Source organism: Lynx rufus, unplaced genomic scaffold (assembly GCF_022079265.1).
Source record: "Lynx rufus isolate CCGP_SWC_20201006 ecotype Redwood Valley unplaced genomic scaffold, mLynRuf1.p SCAF_9, whole genome shotgun sequence".
NCBI classification, from domain to species: Eukaryota; Metazoa; Chordata; class Mammalia; order Carnivora; family Felidae; genus Lynx; species Lynx rufus.
In genome coordinates, this window is record NW_025814897.1 from 98,994,941 (window position 1) to 99,015,865 (window position 20,925).

Here is a 20,925-nt window from a genome sequence, read left to right on the forward strand (position 1 = left end):
TTGCTGTAGAAAAAATGACTGGCAAGAAGAGATTGTCTTTGATCTTTCACTGTTAGCTGCAAAAGTAAATATAAAATTGTGAGTTTTAATTTCAGTGCTCCCCAGACCTACATATTCTTGCATGTAAACATGAGTTTAATTTTTAAACATTTTATTATGTTTTTAAGTTTATTTATTTTGAGAGAGGGAGAGCAGGGGAGGAGGAGAGAGAGAATTCCAGGCAGGCTCCACACTGTTAACACGGAGCCCAATGCAGGGCTAGAACTCATGAACCCTGAGATCATGATCTGAGCCGAAATCAAGAGTTGGAGGCTTGGGGCACCTGGGTGGCTCAGTCGGTTAAGCAGCCGACTTCAGCTCAGGTCATGATCTCACAGTCCGTGAGTTCAAGCCCCGCGTCGGGCTCTGTGCTGACGGCTCAGAGCCTGGAGCCTGTTTCGGATTCTGTGTCTCCCTCTCTCTGACCCTCCCCTGTTCATGCTCTGTCTCTCCCTGTCTCAAAAATAAATAAAAATGTTAAAAAAATTTTTTTTTTGTTTTTAAAATAAAAAGAGTTGGAGGCTTAACTGACTGAGTTACTCAGACGCCCCGAGAGAATCTTTTTTTTTTTTTTTTTTTTTTTAGTATTTATTTATTTGTGAGAGAGATAGCGTGAGTGGTGTTGGGGCACAGAAGGAGGGAGACACAGAATCCAAAGCAGGCTCCAGGCTCTGAGCTGTCAGCACAGAGCCTGACATGGGCGGGGCTTGAACTCATGAACCAGGAGATAATGACTGAGCTGGAGTTGGATGGTTCACCAACTGAGCCACCCAGGTGCCCCCCGAGAGAGAGAATCTTAAGTAGGCTCCATGCTCAGCACAAAGCTCAATGTGGGGCTCCATTCCAGGACCCTGAAATCGACCTGAGCCGAAATCAAGTCAGTTGCTCAAACCAACTGAGCCACCCAGGTGCCCCAGTAATTTATTTTTTTAATTATAGACAAAATATACTATTATCTCTCTCTCTTTTTTAGTTTATTTGAGAGAGAGCACATGCATGTGTTCATGATCAGGGGAGAGGCAGAGAGAGAGATGGAGAGAGAATCCCAAGCAGGCTCTGCACTGTCAGTGTGGAGCCCCATGTGGGGCTCAAACTCATGAACCTCGAGATCATGACTTGAACCGAAATCAGGAGTCGGATATTTGACTGAACCACCCCGGGCCACCCCCCCACCCCACCATTACTCTTTAGTAGTTTTTAAGGTTAGGGTGCCTGGGTGGCTCAGTCAGTTAAGCATCTGACTTTGGCTCAGGTCATGATCTCGCAGTTTGTGAGTTTGAGCCCCTCAATCAGGCTTGTTGCTGTCAGTACTGAGCCCGCCTCAGATCTTTTGTCCCCCTTTCTCTCTGCCCCTCCCCTGCTCATGCTCTCTCTCTCAAAAATGAATAAACATTTAAAAAATAGTTTTTGAGGTTACTATTTTGTAATTTATATGAATAGAAATAAGCATTATATAGATATGAAAGCAATATTGTTAGTATGTCAGGAGTCATTACTCAAAACAACTGAATTTGGTTAATAATAGTCATCCTTAAAATAAATCAAGGAAGTGTTAACTGTTCAATATTAGATTAGTTCCATATATAAATTGCTTTTCAAAAAAAAGAACTAAAGTTATCAAGAGAATTAGAAGACAAGACACAGACTAGAAGAAAATATTTGCAAAAGACACATCTGATGAAAGACTTATTCAAAATACACAAAGAATTTTTAAATCTCAACAATAAGAAAACAACCCCATTAAAAAAATGGACCAAAGACCTTAAGAGACCTCTCATCGAAGATACACAAATGGCAAAGAATTATATGAGAAGATATTTAGCATTGTATGTCATTCGTGAAATGAGATATACATACAAGGTTACCATATAGATTTATTACAGTATTACTGACTGTATTTCCTATGCTGTACTTTTCATCCCTGTGATTTATTTTATAACTGGAAGTTTGTATCTCTTAATCTCTTTTACCTGTTTCACCCATTCCCCTACCCAAAATTAAACATACGCTTACCATATAAAGAATTGAAAACTTGTCCCCAGCAGGACAAGGGTTCTTAGAAGCTTCTCTGGGGAAAATTCAGTGTCCTCAGAGGGCCAAACCTCTATATACTGACACTTGAGGTTTCTTTCAATTGAAAATATTGGGGGGGGGGGCAGCTTGTTCCTGATGACCCTCTGTGAGCCCCAGCAGTTAACCAACCTCACTCATATACCTGAGTTTCTGCTGTCTTTTTGGTGCTTCATGTTCAAGTGTGAATGGGACAGCCAAGGGATCACCAGTCATTTGATGAAAGCCTCCAACATGGCCGCCAGTGTTTTTCAAGCTAAGTGAAGAAGGGGGCTTCGGAGATGGGAGTGGGAGTGCCTCATATGGATCTGATCCTTGAAGTCCAGCATGCTTTTTTTTTTTTTTAATTTTTTAATGTTTAGTTTTTAAAAAAAAATTTTTTTTTCAACGTTTATTTATTTTTGGGACAGAGAGAGACAGAGCATGAACGGGGGAGGGGCAGAGAGAGAGGGAGACACAGAATCGGAAACAGGCTCCAGGCTCTGAGCCATCAGCCCAGAGCCCGACGCGGGGCTCGAACTCACGCACCGTGAGATCGTGACCTGGCTGAAGTCGGACGCTTAACCGACTGCGCCACCCAGGCGCCCCTGTTTATTTAGTTTTGAGAGGGAGACAGAGACAGAGTGTGAACAGGGGAGAGGCAGAGAGAGAGGGAGACACAGAATCTGAAGAAGGCTCCAGGTTCTGAGCTGTCAGCACAGAGCCAGATGTGGGGCTTGAACTCACGGACCACGAGATCATGACCTGAGCCGAAGTCAGATGCTTAACTGACTGAGCTACTCAGGCGCCCTGAGCATGCTTTTTTTTTTTTTTTTTAATGTTTGTTTATTTTTGAGAGAGAGGCTGAGGGGCAGAGAGAACCAGGCTCTACACTGTCAGCACAGAGCCCTGTTGAGGGCTCGAACTCACAAACCATGAGATCATGACTCAAGTCGAAAGCAAGAGTCAAACGCCTAGGTAACTGAGCCACCCAATCACCCTGAAGTCCAGCATGTTTTCTGATTCATGGTTTCAAAAAAATTAATGTCCGGTCCTCTAAAATTAGAGAGGAAGGGCAGTTCTGCCCTGAGTGGGGTTATGAAAGGAGTGTAGGGCTCAGAGTAGGGTCTGACTGCTTCTTCTGTGGGCTCTTAAGATAATCCTCCTGTTTTCAGCCCCATCTGCCATTCTACGTTGAGCGAGTTCTGGTACCTCTCATTCCTTAACCTTTCTTGGGTTCTTTGGTTCAGATGAACTTGCTTTGTTTTGAATTTGCCCTGTGGCTGGCTTGGAATATCAGCTCTGCACTCCTCACTCATGTGTTTCTTCTGCTTTCCATCTTCCAGAACTGTGATGCTGTCATCTCCATGCCTGATATCTCCATGCCACATCTTCTGATCTGTGTGTATGCTTTTTAAGCACCCCCTCCCCCATTCTTTGTTGTTTTGTTTCAGGAGTGAGCAGAAGTAAACATAAGCATGGAAACCTTTATACTTAACCAGTCTGCTTACTTTTTTCCCCAGTGTTTTGTTGATAGCTTTCATTTGTTATTTCCTATAAAAGGAAATATTTATTTACAACCTTTATAGTTCTGTGTTTTTAACTAGAGATTGGGAAAATAGTTGAGATAAATGTTTATCTGCCTATTTAAGTAGAACAGTTTTTTTTAAAATTAAAATTAGCATTTGTTTGAAAGTAAAAGATCTAGAGAACCTGCCTATCGGATTAAGTGTGCTTTTCCCTTAGTTGATTATATATTTTGCACTGGAGCAGTGATAAAGAATCTTCTGTCTAGCGTTTGGAGGTTGATGATTACCTACACCATTACATAACAATGGGAGAATTAATTTAATGGCATGTTTTCTTTTGTTGCTGTTGTGTTGAAATATGAATAATATAAAATTTACCAGCTTAACCATTTTTAAGTGTACAGTTCAGTGGTATTAAATAAATACTTGCACATTGTTATGTAGCCATCCCCACCGTCCAGCCCCATATCTCTTCATCTTGTAAAACTGAAACTCTATACTTGTTAAACACTAACTTCCTGTTCTCTCCTCCTCTCCAGCTCCTGACAACCACTATTACACTTTCTGACCATGATTTTGACCACTCTAAGTGCCTCATAAAAGTGCTATCCTACAGCATTTGTCCTTTTGTGACTGGCTTATTTCACTTAAATGTCCTCAAAGTTCATCCATGTTGTAGCATGTGTCAGAATTTCCTTCCTTTTTTTTTTTTAACGTTTATTTATTTTTGAGAGAGAGAGAGAGAGAGAATACAAGAGGGGGAGGGGCAGAGAGAGAGGGAGACACAGAATCTGAAGCAGGCTCCAGGCTCTAAGCTGTCATCACAGAGCCGGATGCAGGGCTCAAACCGATGGACTGTGAGATCATGACCTGAACCGAAGTTGGACACTCAACCAACTGAGCCGCCCAGGCACCCCAGAATTTCCTTCCTTTTTAAGGCAGAATAATATTCCATGGCATATATACACCACACATTCTGATTTATTATATTTTTGGTACTTGTTTAAAAACAATTTATTATGGTATAAGTCTCTACCTGTTCTAAACACTTTGGGAACCTCAAAGACTTATTTGTTGTTATGAATTTCTATTAATGAGAATGATGTGCAGAGAATGTTGCTAAATTGAAATTGCTATTCAAGGCCCGGTAAATAATTTTTTGTTATTTCTTAAATGTTTTAAATCTTGAACAAAGGCCTTAACTGAGGTTATTTCTCAGGAAGGCAAAGCTGTAAGTGGTGAGTCTGGGGAAAATAGGTGTTGATTAAGCTTGATGGGAAGCAGTAATTGTTGGAGGATTATGATGTGTAAATATATTTTTGACCTAGTTAAGCCATTTTGTAAAAGGTGACACTTGATAAATTTAATCAAATTTATGTTGGTGGGAACCACATAGAATTTTTTTGTAAATATCCGAAATTATATACAGTAATTAGGTTATGTCCCTAGGGCGAAAAATTTAATAAAGAGGTAAGGAGCTCTAATTAACTTACATATTCAGCATATTATCAGGAAAGGGATAAGAAATTTAAAAGTCTGCAGCAGAGTTTGCAATGTAATTGAGAGATGAGAATGCTAATTGGTAAAATGGCCTTGACTTGAACTAAGTGATAACATAAAAGCCCTACTTTGCCTCAGTCCTCTAGCAGCTGATGTACTGCCTTAAAACCCACCCTATCAGAGGGCCTCCACCCTTAATGTATTTTGGCAGTTATAACTGTTGGTGACAATGACTAACTTGAGCCATGGTTGGCAGTGTCTTAAAGTTGAATACATACATTGTCAAGTGAGAAGGTTCTCTTGGTTCTTGGTGGTCGAATTCCAACTTGCTTGTCCCTGAGGGAGAGAAAGATACATGGACCTCATACTGGGATGATACCAGTTAGCCATCCAACATGATTTTAATTTCGCAAAATTGTCTCCTTTTAGGAAAGGCAGTATGTTGATATCTTGGTGCTTCTTTTTCCATCTACTTAGCAATTTTATTTTTCAAATAATTGGATTTGTGGTATATAAGCAGTCTCCTGTAACTGAAGTTCTCAAAACTTCGACTGAACTAACAAAATTAGTTTTCTGAGCGTGTACATACAAGGACTAGACATTGGTTCTGGATCACCATTTATTTGGTAGTTTTAGCGACCGAGGTCTTTCCTAAATGTGCCAGTAAGCCTCTGATCACTGTTTCAAAATCACTTCACCTGTTTTTCCTGCTGACTTTGCTTGGGGAATCTTGAAGGTCAGACTGAGGAGTTTGTCAAAATTTCTGGAGCATAGGAGCAATATAATGACATCATGCTTAGACTAGTCTTTTAGCAGTTTGCCTGAGGTTTACAGTGTAACCTAGAACGTGTTGGGGAGGAAAACTTTTCCTATACACTCTTACATTTAGTACTTGGGGGCCTGCAACTTAAACTGACACAAGACTAATTAGCAACCATAGGGGTGCTCAGCGATGAATAACCCAGATGGCTAGAATTTGGGACTTATATACCTAACTGAATAAGAGAAAGGTGCCTAGGAGAAGAGGCTTTTATGGGAAGAGCAAAAAAGGTTTTTTCGAAAAAACAAATGAGTTTTTAGGAGAAGAAATGGGTGATAAGAAAGTTTGTGATGATATTTGTTTAGGTAGGTGCAAATGGTCTTTCCCTTTTCTTCATGACCATGAAACTTCCCCCAGAGAGAGGATTTATGGTAGGTCTACTCCTGATCTCTCTCTTGGGAATAGATGCCAACCTGAAATGGGAATTTATGGCTGTCCTCATTTCTCAGAAGTTTCTGCTTTTAGTCAGATAAGGGAAGCCCGAGAAGGTTTCTTTCTACATCTGTTGAATCTCAAATGTCTTCAGCTAAAAATAAACTTTTTGCCAAAGTGGCTTATTTTGGGATGGCATATCCTGATCCTCTTCAAATGGAGAGTAACTAACCAAGTGAGTCTCTTCCAGATAAGAAATGAGACCTGGATTAAGGTGGTATCTTTGGAAATGAAAGAGTAGCAAATATAAAGGAGTTTGCAGAAACAAGAGCTTGAAGGATTTAGTAACTGGCTAGTATTAGTAAAGGGCAGAAAAAAGGACAGAATTCAATTGTAGGTCTCTTTTTAATGTTTGTTCCAAATTTCCCCTTTGTATTCCTTGGAACACTCAAGGAATTTTGCAAAAAGTAAGACATAAGGTAGACTTTGTGTTACATTCCTGTTGTAGCCTGTGAACTAACTGTGTGATAGACAAGGCCTGAGGGAACAACAAACTCTGATGCCTGTGAGATAGATAACTTTTTCCCCAGTCGAGATCTCACCCTTTTGGCTCAGTAACTAACTCTAGCTACATAATCCTTTTAGTGCTTACAGTGGTACAAAAAGTCACAAGAGTCATTGTGCTATTGTGTTTGCATTGGTTGAAGTTCTGGTGGTGGGAACACAGTTCCCCACTTCAGTATAAAATAAGGGCAGTGCAATCCTCCAGGACTATTCTTATCTCAGATCTGTTGCTGGGTTGCTTCAGGGCTGTAAGCAGTTTAGCCCTTTAAAAGTTTTTTGGTTTTGTTTTTTTAAATTTTTACCATAACATTTGTTTGTGTTATTTTTAACCACAACTAGGAAGGTCTGAAGGTGGGTGGTATGTTTTAAATGCTGTCAGACATACAAATGGTAGTCTCCAAAAGGTAAGTCCCTTATAATTTGCATCACTTTAGGCTTTAACCTGTCCTTGTTCCCAGTGGACTCTCCTGTGGCTTCTGAGTCCGGGATTGTTTCTTCTCAGGTATTTTATTTCTCCTTCATTGGTTTCTTCCCCCCACCCCACATATATTTGCTCAGATAGCCCTATGCTACAGAGAAAATCCTTTCAACAACACCTTGAGGTCTTTTTCTGTACAACTTCTCAGAAGCCAGTTGAATCACCACCACTCTAAGAACCAATCCTCTCAAAGGTTATTAGCAACATGCCGCCAAGTCCAGTGCCCTTTTTCTCACCTCAAGAATAAAGGAAATCAGAATGTGTCACTCCAAAATATGTCTCTTCGATATAAAAATTATTTTGACAGATCAAAATTAAGGCAATTAAGCAGCAAATGGAGGAGAACCTTTCTTTACCTTCTGCTTTTCTGCCTAAAGGTGAGATATAAATTCTCCTTTTCCTGGAGGCAGACTCTTATCAGCTCAGAGAAGGCACCAGTGGAATCTGCCAACACCCCTTACTCCATTAGTTTCCTCCCATATATTTATACCTTCCTACAGTTTGCTGCCCTTGGAAGAACTGCTTTCCTTTGTCCCATCGTTTCTCTAGAAATTTACCATTCTTTGTTGAAGATCCCATATAAGCAACAGTTCTAAGCCACCATATTGAATTATCTTTCTGTTGAGGTTTCTCTTGTGAGATGTGCACTGCAGGTGTTGATAAATTGTTTTTTTCCTCTTATTAATCTGTCTTTTTGTTAAAGAGGCCCAGCTGAAAACCTACGATGGGTAGAGGTAAAGTTTTGCCTCTTGCACAAGAGCTTTATATTATTTGGCCATCGCTTCAATTTTGAAACTTATTTCCTCTCGATTTCAGTAATAACAGCTCAGAAGTCTTTTTGCCTCCTATTTCTCTGATTAGTTCTTGCATTTCTCTTTATGGTTCTTTTATGCCAATATTTTCTGGTGGCCTTTGTTATTTTTTTTTTTTCTGTTATCTTCCATGGTAATTTTATGTACTGCTATAGTTTTTAAACTATTCCTTCTTTTTGGAGAATGTCTACTTCTACTTCTCCCTTCCTACTTTAACCTCAGTCTTAGTCTCTTCATTAGTTACAAATTGGGCATTTTCAGATAGATCTTCTGGTGTTACTAATTCAATCTATTATATAGTCTGAGCTGATTGGCTAAGACTAAAAATAATGATCCTCAACCCCAAACTTATACTACAAGAAAAATTAATTTATGATGGATCATGAATCTAAACATGAAATGTAGACAATGACATTTTTAGAAGAAAATGTAGAAGATTTTCATGAGTTTGAGATCAGCAAAATTTTTCAACAGAGCACAAAGGAGTGCTGAAAAGAGTTGAGAAATTGGACTTAAAAAGTTTAAGCACCTCTTTTAATCACTTTCAAAGACTCCATAAGAGGATACCACTCAGCAATAAAAAGGGATAAGCTACGAACGTGGAACACAACATGGGTAAACCTCCAAATAATTATGCTAAGTGAAAGAAGCCAAAGAGTACATGCTGTGTGATCTAATTTGTATAAAACTCTAGAAAACACAGATAGGGATCTATAGTGATAGAAAGCGTGGCAGCGATTGCCTAGGGATGGGGCATTGAGGAGGGGCCGGAAGGAGGCATTACAAAGGAATATGAGGAAACTTAGGGATAGAGATGTTCACTATTTTGTGGTAGTGGTTTTACAGTTATAAATATATGTCAAAACTTACCATGTCTTACACTTCCAGATATTGTTTATTGCCAGTTATACCTCAGTAAGGCTGCTTTTAATGTAGAAATAAAGAAATGCCACAGATTAAGAACAGGTGAAGGCCATTTAATCAGAGCTTGTCATGGCAGGGGAGTTAGCCAGCATCACTTGCACTGGCAGAGACTCACAGGCAGGTAGACCAGTGGGAAAAAGTGGAAAAAAGACAAAGCTTCAGGTATGTCCTGATTTGGGGTTATTGGCATAGGAACACTGTAGGCAGCCTAACCACAAGTTGGGGCTTGGTTAGGGATGTGGTCGGTTAGGGATGCATATTTGGCTTTCCTAAGTTGGAAGCAGGGACAGAAATTGGGGAAGCTGTCAGTTATTAACCAGGTATTGACTGGGGCTTTTTACAGGGGTTATTGTTCGGCTTCCTGGACTACTTGCTAGAGATAGTCTGCCTTCCTTGACTGGTTACTGTAGGTAGTAGGTTGGCTTCTTGCACTAGGTGGCGGAGATATCAGTTTGGCTTCCTTCCTGGGCTGGTTTCTGTAGGTTGTCAGTCAGAGCTCTATTTTTATATATGTAGTCTGGCCTTTGTCTGTTAGTATATTCAGATTCTCATGAAAAAGATGTCATAAGAAAGGCAAACCACAAACTGGGAGAAGATATTTACAGTATATATTCAACAAAGTATTTATATCTACTATATATATTTTAGAAACTTCTACAATTCAGTAAGAAAAAGATAACCTAATTTTTTAAATAGGCAAAAGGCTTGAACTAGTACTTCATTAAAGAGGATTTCCAAATGGCTAGTAAACATGAAAAGGTGCTAGTAGGGAAAATTCAGTGGTCATTTAATCACTAATCATTAATCATTTAATACAGATTAAATGAGATACTACCACACCCTTACCAGGATGGCTAAAATTAAAGAATTAGTAGTACCAAGTATTATAGTAGTATAGATGCGGAGCAGCTGGAACTCTCATACACTGCTGGTGAGAGTGTACCTTGGTACAGATTCTAGAAAACTGTCGGTGTCTGTTTAAGTTTATGGGGGTGCCTGGGTGGCTCAGTCGGTTGAATGACTTCAACTCAGGTAATCATCTCCAGTTCATGGGTTTGAGCCCCGCCTCAGGCCTGTTGCATTGTTGCATGCTGTTGCATGCAGGGCCTGCTTTATGCAGGCCTCTGTCCCCCACTCTCTCTGCCCCTCCCCGCTTGCATTCTCTCTCTCTCTCTCTCTCTCTCTCTCTCTCTCTCTCTCTCCCTCTCTCTCTCTCTCTCTCTCAAAGGTAAACATTTAAAAAAACACTAAATAGGGGCGCCTGGGTGGCTCAGTCGGTTAAGCGTCCGACTTCAGCTCAGGTCATGATCTCGTGGTCTGTGAGTTCAAGCCCCGCGTCGGGCTCTGTGCTGACTGTTCAGAGCCTGGAGCCTGTTTCAGATTCTGTGTCTCCTTCTCTCTCTGACCCTCCCCCATTCATGCTCTGTCTCTCTCTGTCTCAAAAATAAATAAACGTTAAAAAAAAATTAAACAAAACAAAACACTAAATATGTATACTCTGTGACCCAACATTAACACTCCTGGGTTTCTATCTGATGGCAGTGAGTGTTTACATCCACCAAAAGACTTGTATAAAAATCTTGCTAAAAACAGGAAGTAACCCAAATGTTTATCAGCCTGGAATTTATAGTTTATGGTATATTCATGAAGTGGAGTGCAACATAGCAGTGAAAAAAGAATAAAGTGCTACATACAACATTATAAACGAATCTCACAGGCATGATTTGAATAAAGGAAGCTACCCACAAAAGAGTTAATATTGTTTGATTCCATTTATAGAAATGGAACAATTTGTCAAAATAGATAAGACTGATCTATGATGATAGAGGTAAGCATAATGGTTCCTTTTTGGTGAGTTTATTGACTGAGAGGACACAAAGGAGCCCTCTGGAGTGTTGGAAATGTTCTATAACTTGATCTGACTTGTGGTTATATGCATGTATATATACAAAATTATGTATTATGTGTTGAAATAGAAATGAAAACAAAATATTTTTTGAGCTGTATACCCAAGATTTGTGCATTTCACTACATGTAAGTTATACCTCATCTTTATTTTTATATTTTTTTGTAATTTCAAGTTTTTATTTAAATTCCAGTTAGTTCACATAGAATGTAATATAGCTTCAGGAGTAGAATTTAGTGATTCATCACTTACATGTAACTTCCAGTGCTCATCACTACAAATGCCCTTCTTAATCCCCGTCACCCATTTAACCCATCTCCCCACCCAGCTCCCACCATCAACCCTAAGTTTGTTCTCCATAGTTAAGAGTCTGTTTTATGGCTTGCCTCTTTCTTTTTTCGCCCCTATGTTCATCTGTTTCATTTCTTAAATTCCACGTATTAGTGAAATCATATAATGTTTGTCTTTCTCTGATTTATTTCACAACATAAAACACTGTAGCTCCATCCATGTCGTTGCAAATGTCAAGATTCAGTCTTTTTTATGTCTGAGTAATATTCCACTGTATGTATATACCACATCTTCTTTATCCATTCATCAGTCGATGGACATCCATAGTTTGGCTATTGTTGATAATGCAACTTTAAATATGGGGATTCATGTATCCCTTTGAATCAGTATTTTTGTGTCCTTTGGGTAAATACCCAGTAGTGCAATTGCTGGATCATAGGGTAGTTCTATTTTTAACTTTTGAGGAACCTCCATACTGTTTTCCAGAGTGTCTACACCAGTTTGCATTCCCACCAACAGCGTAAGAGGTTTTCCCCTTCTCTGCATTCTCACCAACATCTCTTATTTCCTGTTGTTAATTTTAGTCCGTCTGACAGGTGTGAGGTGGTATCTTGTCATGGTTTTGATTTGTATTTCCCTGATAAGTGAGGTTGGGCATTTTCTTTTTTTTCTTTCTTTTTTTTTAATTTTTTTTAACGTTTATTTATTTTTGAGACAGGGAGAGACAGAGCATGAACGGGGGAGGGTCAGAGAGAGGGAGACACAGAATCCGAAACAGGCTCCAGGCTCTGAGCGGTCAGCACAGAGCCCGACGCGGGGCTTGAACTCACGGACCGAGAGATCATGACCTGAGCTGAAATCGGCCGCTTAACTGACCGAGCTACCCAGGCGCCCCAAGGTTGGGCATTTTCTCATGTGTCTGTTAACCATCTGCATGTCTTCTTTGGAAAAATGTCTATTCATGTCTTCTGCCCATTTCTTCACTGAATTATTTGTTTTTGGGGTGTTGAATTTGATAAGTTGTTTATAGATTTTGAATACTAACCCTTTGTCAGATATATCATTTGCAAATATCTTCTCCCATTCCGAAGGTTCCCTTTTAGTTTTGTTGAGTGTTTCCTTTGCTGTGTAGAAGCTTTTTATCTTGATGAAGTCCCAGTAGTTCATGTTTGCTTTTGTTTCCCTTGCCTTTACTGATGTGTCTAGTGAGAAATTGCTCTGGCCAGAGTCCAAGAGGTTACTTCCTGTATTCTCCTCTAGGATTTTGATAGTTTCCTGTCTCACATGTAGGTCTTTCATCCATTTTGAATTTAATTTTGTGTATGGTATTATACCTCAATTTAAAATTTTTCCTGTTTCACCTCTCTTCTTTTGTTTATATTTTTCCTTGAAACTAGCTCTCCTTCTGGCTTCCTTGCTTATTTGTAACTGAAACCAGTTAAATTTTTTGTAGTCAGTCCTTAAATCCTGCCGGCTCTTCCTTTAAAGTATCTCCATCCATACTATTTGAAACCATGTCTGTAGTAGAGTTTTAGCCATGACCACAAGCCTTCATTATTACCAGGGAATTAACGGTTTCCCTGCTTTTCATACTCAAACCTTTTCTACAATATGCCAGCAAAGCTATCTTTCTAAAGCACCACTCAGAGGATGCTAGCACCCTCACTATGTTAATTCCTTCCCTCATAAGTCTTGAGGAGGCTACCATTTCTGGTGTACTAGGTGCACATCAGGCTCTAGCATTGCATTCAGGATTCTCATGATCTGGCCCCAGCCAGCCATACTGCTTCCCTATCCATACACAATTCTTTGGAAAACTGGAATACTTAATCGTTCCAAATCCATTTTGTTCTCTGTCGCTGATATTCTTCGTTCAAGTTCTTCTCTCCCTAAATGCTTTTTTCCTCATGCCAGCCCCATCTCAAACAATTTCAGCCTGAGGGGGCTATGGTGTGCCCCATGAAATCCAAGAACCCCATGAAATTATATCCAAACATTTCTGTATATGTGCATTTTTATGGAGAAAGGCTTGTTTTCAGATTATCAAAAGGGGTCCATAAACCCCCAAAAGTTCAACTGATTTAGTGGCCCTTTGAAGAAATATAAATGATCTAATTTTGTTTTAACAAAGTTTTTATCTCGTTAAAATTTAGTCCTCTGGGCGTCTGGGTGACTCAGTGGGTTAAGTGTACAACTCTTGATTTCAGCTCAGGTCATGATCTCTCAGTTCATAAGATCAAGCCCCTCGTCAGGCTCTGTGCTGACAGTATGGAGCCTGCTTGGGGTTCTCTCTCTCCCTCTCTCTCCCTCTCTCTCTCAGCATCCCCCCCCAAAATAAACATTAAAAAAAAATTTTTTTTAATGTTTATTATTGAGAGACCAAGAGAGACAGAGCACACGCATGGAGGGGCAGAGAGAGGAGGAGACATAGAATCTGAAGCAGCTCCAGGCTCTGAGCTGTCAGCACAGAGCCTGACGTGGGGCTCAAACCGACAAACCACAGCGCATGACCTGAGCCGAAGTCAGACGCCAACTGACTGAGCCACCCAGGAGCCCCAAACATTTTTTTAATATTAAAAAAAAAAAAGGCAAAAAAAAAAAACAGTCTTCATGGGGCATCTGGGTGGCTCAGTCAGTTGAACATCTGACTCTTGATTTCAGCCCAGCTCATGATCCCAGGGTCATGGGATTGAGGTCCGTGTTGGATTCCACACTGAGCATGGAACCTGCTTAAAATTCTCTCTCTCCCTTCCTTTTTCCCTCCCTGCCTCTCTCTCTTTTTCTCTCTTCCCCTCCCCGCCCCTCTCCCCTCCTCTCTCTCTCTAAAAATTAAAAATATATTTAATAAATTAAATAAACATCCTCAGTATGCTGGGTAGTAGAACTTTTTTTAATCAATAAGTTATATTTCAAGCTTAAAGTTTCAGATGCAGGTAAAATGGTTTGTCTTATTCATTGTGTAGGTCTCTAGATTTATTTCTTTGTGTGGAATTTATTTTCCTCACAAGATAGTATCTTAATACTTTTTACTTTGGTATCTTAGGGGGAGATTTTTTTTCCCCCTCCCACATGATTGTTTGCACAGCTAGACAATACCATCTCTGTATGCTTTGAATTTAAAAGATATTAGTCACATTTTTCAACACTTTTTTTTTCTGTTTTAGATTCCTATAGGCAATGGAAACTGATCTCAATTCCCAGGACAGAAAGGACCTGGACAAGTTTATTAAATTTTTTGCCCTCAAGGTAATATGTCTATTCTCTTGAGCTCAGAACTGTTAGAAATAACTTCCGTGCTTCTCCCTTTTTGGAAATATAGAATAACAGCTTGCAGCTTGCCCATTTTAAGGGATACTTCTGTCTGTTGTAAACCAAACTGTGAAGTTTGGGGGCGGTACTGGGGGTGTAACTAAAAAGTAACTTCCAATTTTCCACAGCTACTTGTTCAAAAAAAATTTTTTTTTGTAAGGCTGTTTGCAGAAATGTCAAACTATTATGCCAGGTTATTGGCACAGTATGTTCCCTTGGGTTGGGAACAAAGACTGTGGACTGGAATGGACATCATTTTGGGCATCTTTCCCAAACCGTCAACTAACTCTGAAATATCTAACTTCCATTTATTATTTCCTTCTGGATAAATGAGGAGTTAAAACTGAATTTTGAATGCTTTAGAAGTTATATTTTCCTAAATCTAAAAATCATTTCCACCTTTATCGCTTCTTCTCACGATTACCATGTAAAAAAACAATCCATGCTGTAGATTCTGGTTGTAAAATTAGTTGGGAGACTTTTGCCATATGGGCCAAATGATATGAATAATTGTGGAATCCTTGGTTTAAATCTACTATGATTACATAAGTGTACGGCAGTGAATATTTAAACCTATGGTTGGACTTGTTTCTTTATGAAAGTCAGAGACACCATGTGCAAATTTCCTTCTGCCATGTGAGAATATTATAGATCCCAAGCCTTGAACTAAAATTCCTCTAGTTGGTTGACATTATGCCCTCAAGAATATTTGCAGTATTAGTTTTGTATAGTGTTTTTTCTATCTGTCCTTGAATTTTAAAATCCTACCCTTTTCCTACAGTATAGTTATGATCATTGGCATCTTTTTAACCCTGCATTCAGAGGTTGTGAACCCTGATTGTGAGCCAAATCAATTTAAGACTCTTCATCTTTGATTTGGTTGTTTGTTTGCTTTTTTTTAGACTGTCCAAGTGATTGTCCAGGCTCGACTTGGTGAGAAGATTTGTACTCGTTCATCTTCATCCCCGACGGGTTCAGACTGGGTAAAATTCCCGTTTTTTGTTAAGGGAAATACTATGGTGTCTGTTACAAGGAATCCTAATGCAGTAGGAATGAATACTATCTATAGTATTACTAAATCATAACATTAAAACAGTAATTCCATTTGATCCATTCACTAGGTCAGATGTTAGTCCTAGGTTTGTTTGGTTCTCGGCTTTCTGCTGCAGTAGGTGAAAAGCTTAGACTTCAGAGAACAAAAATATCTTGTTAACTAATCTTTGTAATAAGTCATTAGCTCTCTCAACCTGAGTTTTAGGGCTTTGATGTAGGATGTCTCTTCTGGGCAAGAGAGAAATGAATGAATGGCTTCAATCACTCAAAGCAATGCATGCATTACCCAACATAACCATCTTACTGCTTTATGTTTCCATAATGTTTTTTGTGAGTGTTTCACACAGTCTCTTTTGTTTTCTAGTTCAATTTAGCAATCAAAGATATCCCAGAGGTTACACATGAAGCAAAAAAGGCCCTGGCAGGACAGCTGCCTGCCGTTGGGAGATCGATGTGTGTGGAGATCTCACTCAAGACTTCTGAGGTAAGGTTATGACCAGGGTGGTGTTTTCACTTGGCACCAGAGGTCTTCACATTCCAGTTTCAACTCAGCCTCATTCCTGCCCCTTCTCTCTCTGAACTTAGCATTCTCTGAGGAGGTCATGCTTTTTTTTACTTATTCTCCCAAACACTTGGAGTAGGCTCTTTGTCCTTCATATATATCCTCTATAGATGAAATGTTTTTACTTATCCTTTAAGACTCACATGCTCTTGAAAATCCCCCCGATTCTTGGGGGAGAGGTAACTACTTTTTTTAGACTTCCTATGTGTTTTATTTGCATTGATCCTAAAGTGTAACTTGATGTATTGTGATTTTTCTAGTTTTTTTTTCCTGGTGTGTTGTGATTTTACCTTATTTCACACCAGGATCAAGGCAGATATTGTTACTAGTATGTTTATTCATCTATTTCCACTATAAGATTGTGAAGCTGCATGGTATAATAAAAGGCAATTGGAGTTTAGAGCTACACAGACACAAGTTCAGATCCTAGCTGAGTGACTTTGGCCAAATTACTTAACTCCATCCCCACCAACACCACCAAACTAACATGACACTTCATAGTCTTACAAGGCTATGTTATTTTATTTATTTATTTATTTATTTATTTATTTATTTATTTATTTATATTTTGAGAGAGAGAGCGTATGTGCATGTGCATGGGGTAGGGGCAGAGAGAAAGGGAGAGAGAGGATCCCAAGCAGGCTCCATGCTATCAGTGCAGAGTCCAATGAGGGCTCGACCCCACTAACTGTTAGATCATGACTTGAGGCGAAATCAAGAGCAGATGCCTAACCGACTGAGCTACCCAGGTGCCCCTATTTTCTCACTTAATACTTATTTATAAAGTGCCTAACATAAAGTAGGTGATCATTACATGTTCCTGTTCATACTTTACAAACACTTTTATTCTTGAGGTCAGTGGTTATACCACATCTTATTTATCTTTGTAGTTCTTCAAATTGTTTTTTTTTAATGTTTATTTATTTTTAAGAGAGACAGACAGAATGTGAGTGGGGGAGGGGCAGAGAGCGAGGGAGACACAGAACCTGAAGCAGGCTCTAGGCTCCAAGCTGTCAGCACAGAGCCTGATGTGGGGCCTGAACCCATGAACCGTGAGATCATGATCTGAGCTGAAGTCGGACACTTAACTGACTGAGCCACCCAGGTACCCCTTAAATTCTTTTTGAAATGAAGCAGGATGTAACTAAATCATCTCTTATGTATGCCTAGCACAGTGCCTGGGATGGCCCATAGTAGCCTCTCCATGAATTTTGTTGAATGAATGATGTTAATACTTATTCCATGGAAACTTTAGCACCCCACAAAAACAAAACTTCCTATTCTTCGTTGAATTGCCAGTTTGTACTATGAATTATTTTCCTTAGTGATCCATAGCAAGTCCTAAAGGAATCTCTAGAAGAATTATTTTCCTTTCCCAGGTACAATATGAGTATAAACTGTTCTGATCATCCTAGACAAACTGCATCAACTTGTTTTGGATACTTCCGACTAGTTAGCCATCCCTTGATTTTGGGGAGCAGGGGAATTCAAAATTTATCATGCCATTTAAAAATGACAGTATGATGAAAAGGATATATTAAGGGTACATATTTCAGTTTGATCTAGAACAAGTTCGCTATTCCACAAACTAACCTAAGCTTACTCCCAAACCTAAAAGAATAGCTCTCTTCCAGTTGATTGGTAATAAGGTTACTTGTCTTCAAAAGTGTGTGACTATTCTTCTCACTGAGTGGCACACAAGAGTGTTACAGGGTTGAGGGATTCTGGCTTTAGTCTGTTTTTCTTTCCCACCCACTAGGCTAAGTCTGTTCAGAGTACCAGAGAAAGACTGAACAGTTTGGCTGAAGACATTACACAGCTAAAAAGATTTTTAAGCAAGCAGCTTGTTAAGGTATTCCTTAACTGTGGGTGTCACCTAAAAATATCCTCTGTAGAATTGGAGGGAAAGGCTGTCTCCATCATTTGAAGTATTGGCCTTTCTGAAGAGCAATTTGGATATACATAACAAAAGTCTTAGAAGCATAAATACTCTTGGGGCACCTGGGTGGCTTAGTTGGTTGAGTGTCCAACTCTTGACTTTGGCTCGTATCATAATTTCACAGTTCAGGGATCAAACCCTGCATCAGGCTGTACACTGGTAACAAGAGGCCTACTTGGGATTCTCTCTCTCTTTCTCTCTGCTCCTCCCCTGCTCACCCTCCCTCTCTCACAATAAGTGAACATTAAAAAAAAAAAAAAAGAATACTCTTTCACAGCACTAATTCTGAAAATTTGCCTTAAGAAACTAATTCAGGGTGAGGACAAAGTTAGTCTCAAGGATATTTATCACAGTTTTGTCTGTAATAGTGAAAAATTAGAAATAACTTATATGTCCACGTACAGGGGGACTGATTTGATAAAATGATGGTCATATGGTGGAATACTATGCAGCCATTAAAATTGGTGTAGAATTTTTAATTATAGGGAAATTTCATGTTACATTTATTTATTTATTTTTTTTTTAATTTTTTTATCAACGTTTTTTATTTATTTTTGGGACAGAGAGAGACAGAGCATGAACGGGGGAGGGGCAGAGAGAGTGGGAGACACAGAATCGGAAACAGGCTCCAGGCTCCGAGCCATCAGCCCAGAGCCTGACGCGGGGCTCGAACTCGCGGAGCGCGAGATCGTGACCTGGCTGAAGTCGGACGCTCAACCGACTGCGCCACCCAGGCGCCCCAACATTTATTAATAAAAATGATAAAAATAGCATATATAGTATAATCTCACGTTATTTTTTTAAGTTTATTTGTTTAAGTAATTTCTACACCCAAGATCAAGAGCTACATGCTCTTCCAACTGAGCTAGCCAGGAGCCCCTCACATCATTTATTAAAGTAGCTGATTAGATTATAAACTGATTTTTTTTTTTTGCTTTATTTATATTTTCCACATTTTTATAGTGACTGTATAGTGCTTTGTAATAAGAGTAAATAATTTTAAAAAACCAAATAAAACTGAAATATCTTTCAATTGTCCCATCCACAGGGAGATTCCATGGAGCTAGAAATTTGGTGTCTTGAAATGAATGAAAAGTAAGTACTCTGTTTTAGGGTCCGTGGTTGCGGTAGCCGAGAATAAAACAGATGACATCATGTGAAAAGCAGGGCTTTGTTATCAGTTGTGGAGGGTGTTCTTCCCACTTAACAAAGCCAATAGCTCTTTGCTACAGTTTGCCTCATGCTTGGCTTCCAGCCCAGGCACAGAGATGACCTTCAGAGGGAGGTCAGTCCGGCCAGACTCAGACACCACAGGGAAAGGAGCAGAGCAAAGGCTCAAAAAGATTTGTTGTTTTCCCAGAGTACAGCTAGTTCTCTGATTAAATCCCTTGCGAACTCTTGTAACATGACTGCTCTGTTTTGTCTTTTTTTCTGTGTGGCAGATTTCCCTTCCCTACTCCTTTTTTACACCCCGTGTTGGTCATGGATTGGAAATGCCTGTTATTTTCCTTTTCCATTTTCTTCTTTCAAGGAAGATTAGCTTGCTTCCTGCCTGAAGCTTTAGTTTTCTAGAACAGTATATAGGAAAATTGAGGAAATAGCAACACATCAAAAGAAAAATCTTAATAAGTATGTGGGGTGTGGGCATTATTTTTCTTTCTTAAATAGAAAGCAGTTGACAGGTTAAGTCCAAAATTTTAATACCAGACACACTTTTCTCCAGATTCCTATTAGATGTATAGAGGTAGATAGCTCATAAGATAGCATATTGAAATTGTTTGCACCTTCAATAGTATAATTGCAGTGTTGAATTACTTTTTTTAAGTCTGTAGCTTTATTTCTTAGATAATTGCTTCAAATCGAGAAAGAAATACAGTAGGTGCCTTTTGAGGTCTATCTGCCTAGTTCTAGAGTATGAGAAAGTAAAAACTTTTGCTTACATCAATAATCTGTTGATAAACTGATAGAACTCTAATTGCACTTTTAGTTCAGAACATATTTTAATGATAAATTTCATCTTACACAGTTCCCATGCTTAATTTGCAATTGTCTTTGTTGACTGTAATCTTCTGTGAAAGGTGTATTTGGACTGCAAAGCAGGTTATATTCTGTCAGAATTTATGAATAATACTAGCAGGTTAATCTCAGTCACTAGACAGAACATAACTAACACCTCTGTGTCTGTGCATTTCTTGGTTTTATGTTTGTTGAATAGGTGAATGCTGATAGTGTCTGTGTGTTTCTCAGGTGTGATAAAGAGATTAAAGTTTCCTACACGGTGTACAACAGACTGTCACTGCTGCTGAAGTCCCTCCTTGCCATAACTAGGGTCACACCGGCTTACAGACTCTCCAGAAAACAGGGGCATGAATATGTCATATTGTACAGGTAAACAACGTAGCTGCTCACCTTCTCGATTCACTCATTAGCTTTGTCACTTTGCACATTGTCTGACCAGCATATGGGTATTCTGTGATTAATTTTGAATAGGTGGTTTCTTGGATAGTTGATGCTATAGCTTTACTATGATTATCTATCCCTCCTCTTTTGTGAAGCTCCGTTTTCTGAAGCTACCAGGTTCTTGGCCCTTTTGTCTGTGCACAGTCATGAGTCCTGTGGAGTAGATTTTGCGGTTCTACTGATGCACATCTCAAAGCTGAAAAAGGAGGGGCGCCTGGGTGGCGCAGTCGGTTAAGCGTCCGACTTCAGCCAGGTCACGATCTCGCGGTCCGTGAGTTCGAGCCCCGCGTCAGGTTCTGGGCTGATGGCTCGGAGCCT

The 20,925-nt window shown here is 39.5% G+C and overlaps 1 protein-coding gene across 6 annotated transcripts in view; it reads left to right on the forward strand.

The window, feature by feature from the left end:
* The window catches only part of ATG13 (autophagy related 13), a 51,877-nt gene that overhangs the window by 12,965 nt on the left and 17,987 nt on the right, over window positions 1-20,925 (forward strand). For all 6 annotated transcript variants that reach the window (XM_047070112.1, XM_047070110.1, XM_047070115.1 and 3 more), the window contains 5 exons: window positions 14,449-14,530; window positions 15,496-15,576; window positions 16,011-16,130; window positions 19,196-19,242; window positions 20,395-20,535. In XM_047070112.1, the coding sequence (XP_046926068.1) occupies window positions 14,462-14,530; window positions 15,496-15,576; window positions 16,011-16,130; window positions 19,196-19,242; window positions 20,395-20,535 (458 nt within the window). In that variant the 5' untranslated portion in view covers window positions 14,449-14,461. The remainder of the gene's footprint in view (window positions 1-14,448; window positions 14,531-15,495; window positions 15,577-16,010; window positions 16,131-19,195; window positions 19,243-20,394; window positions 20,536-20,925) is intronic.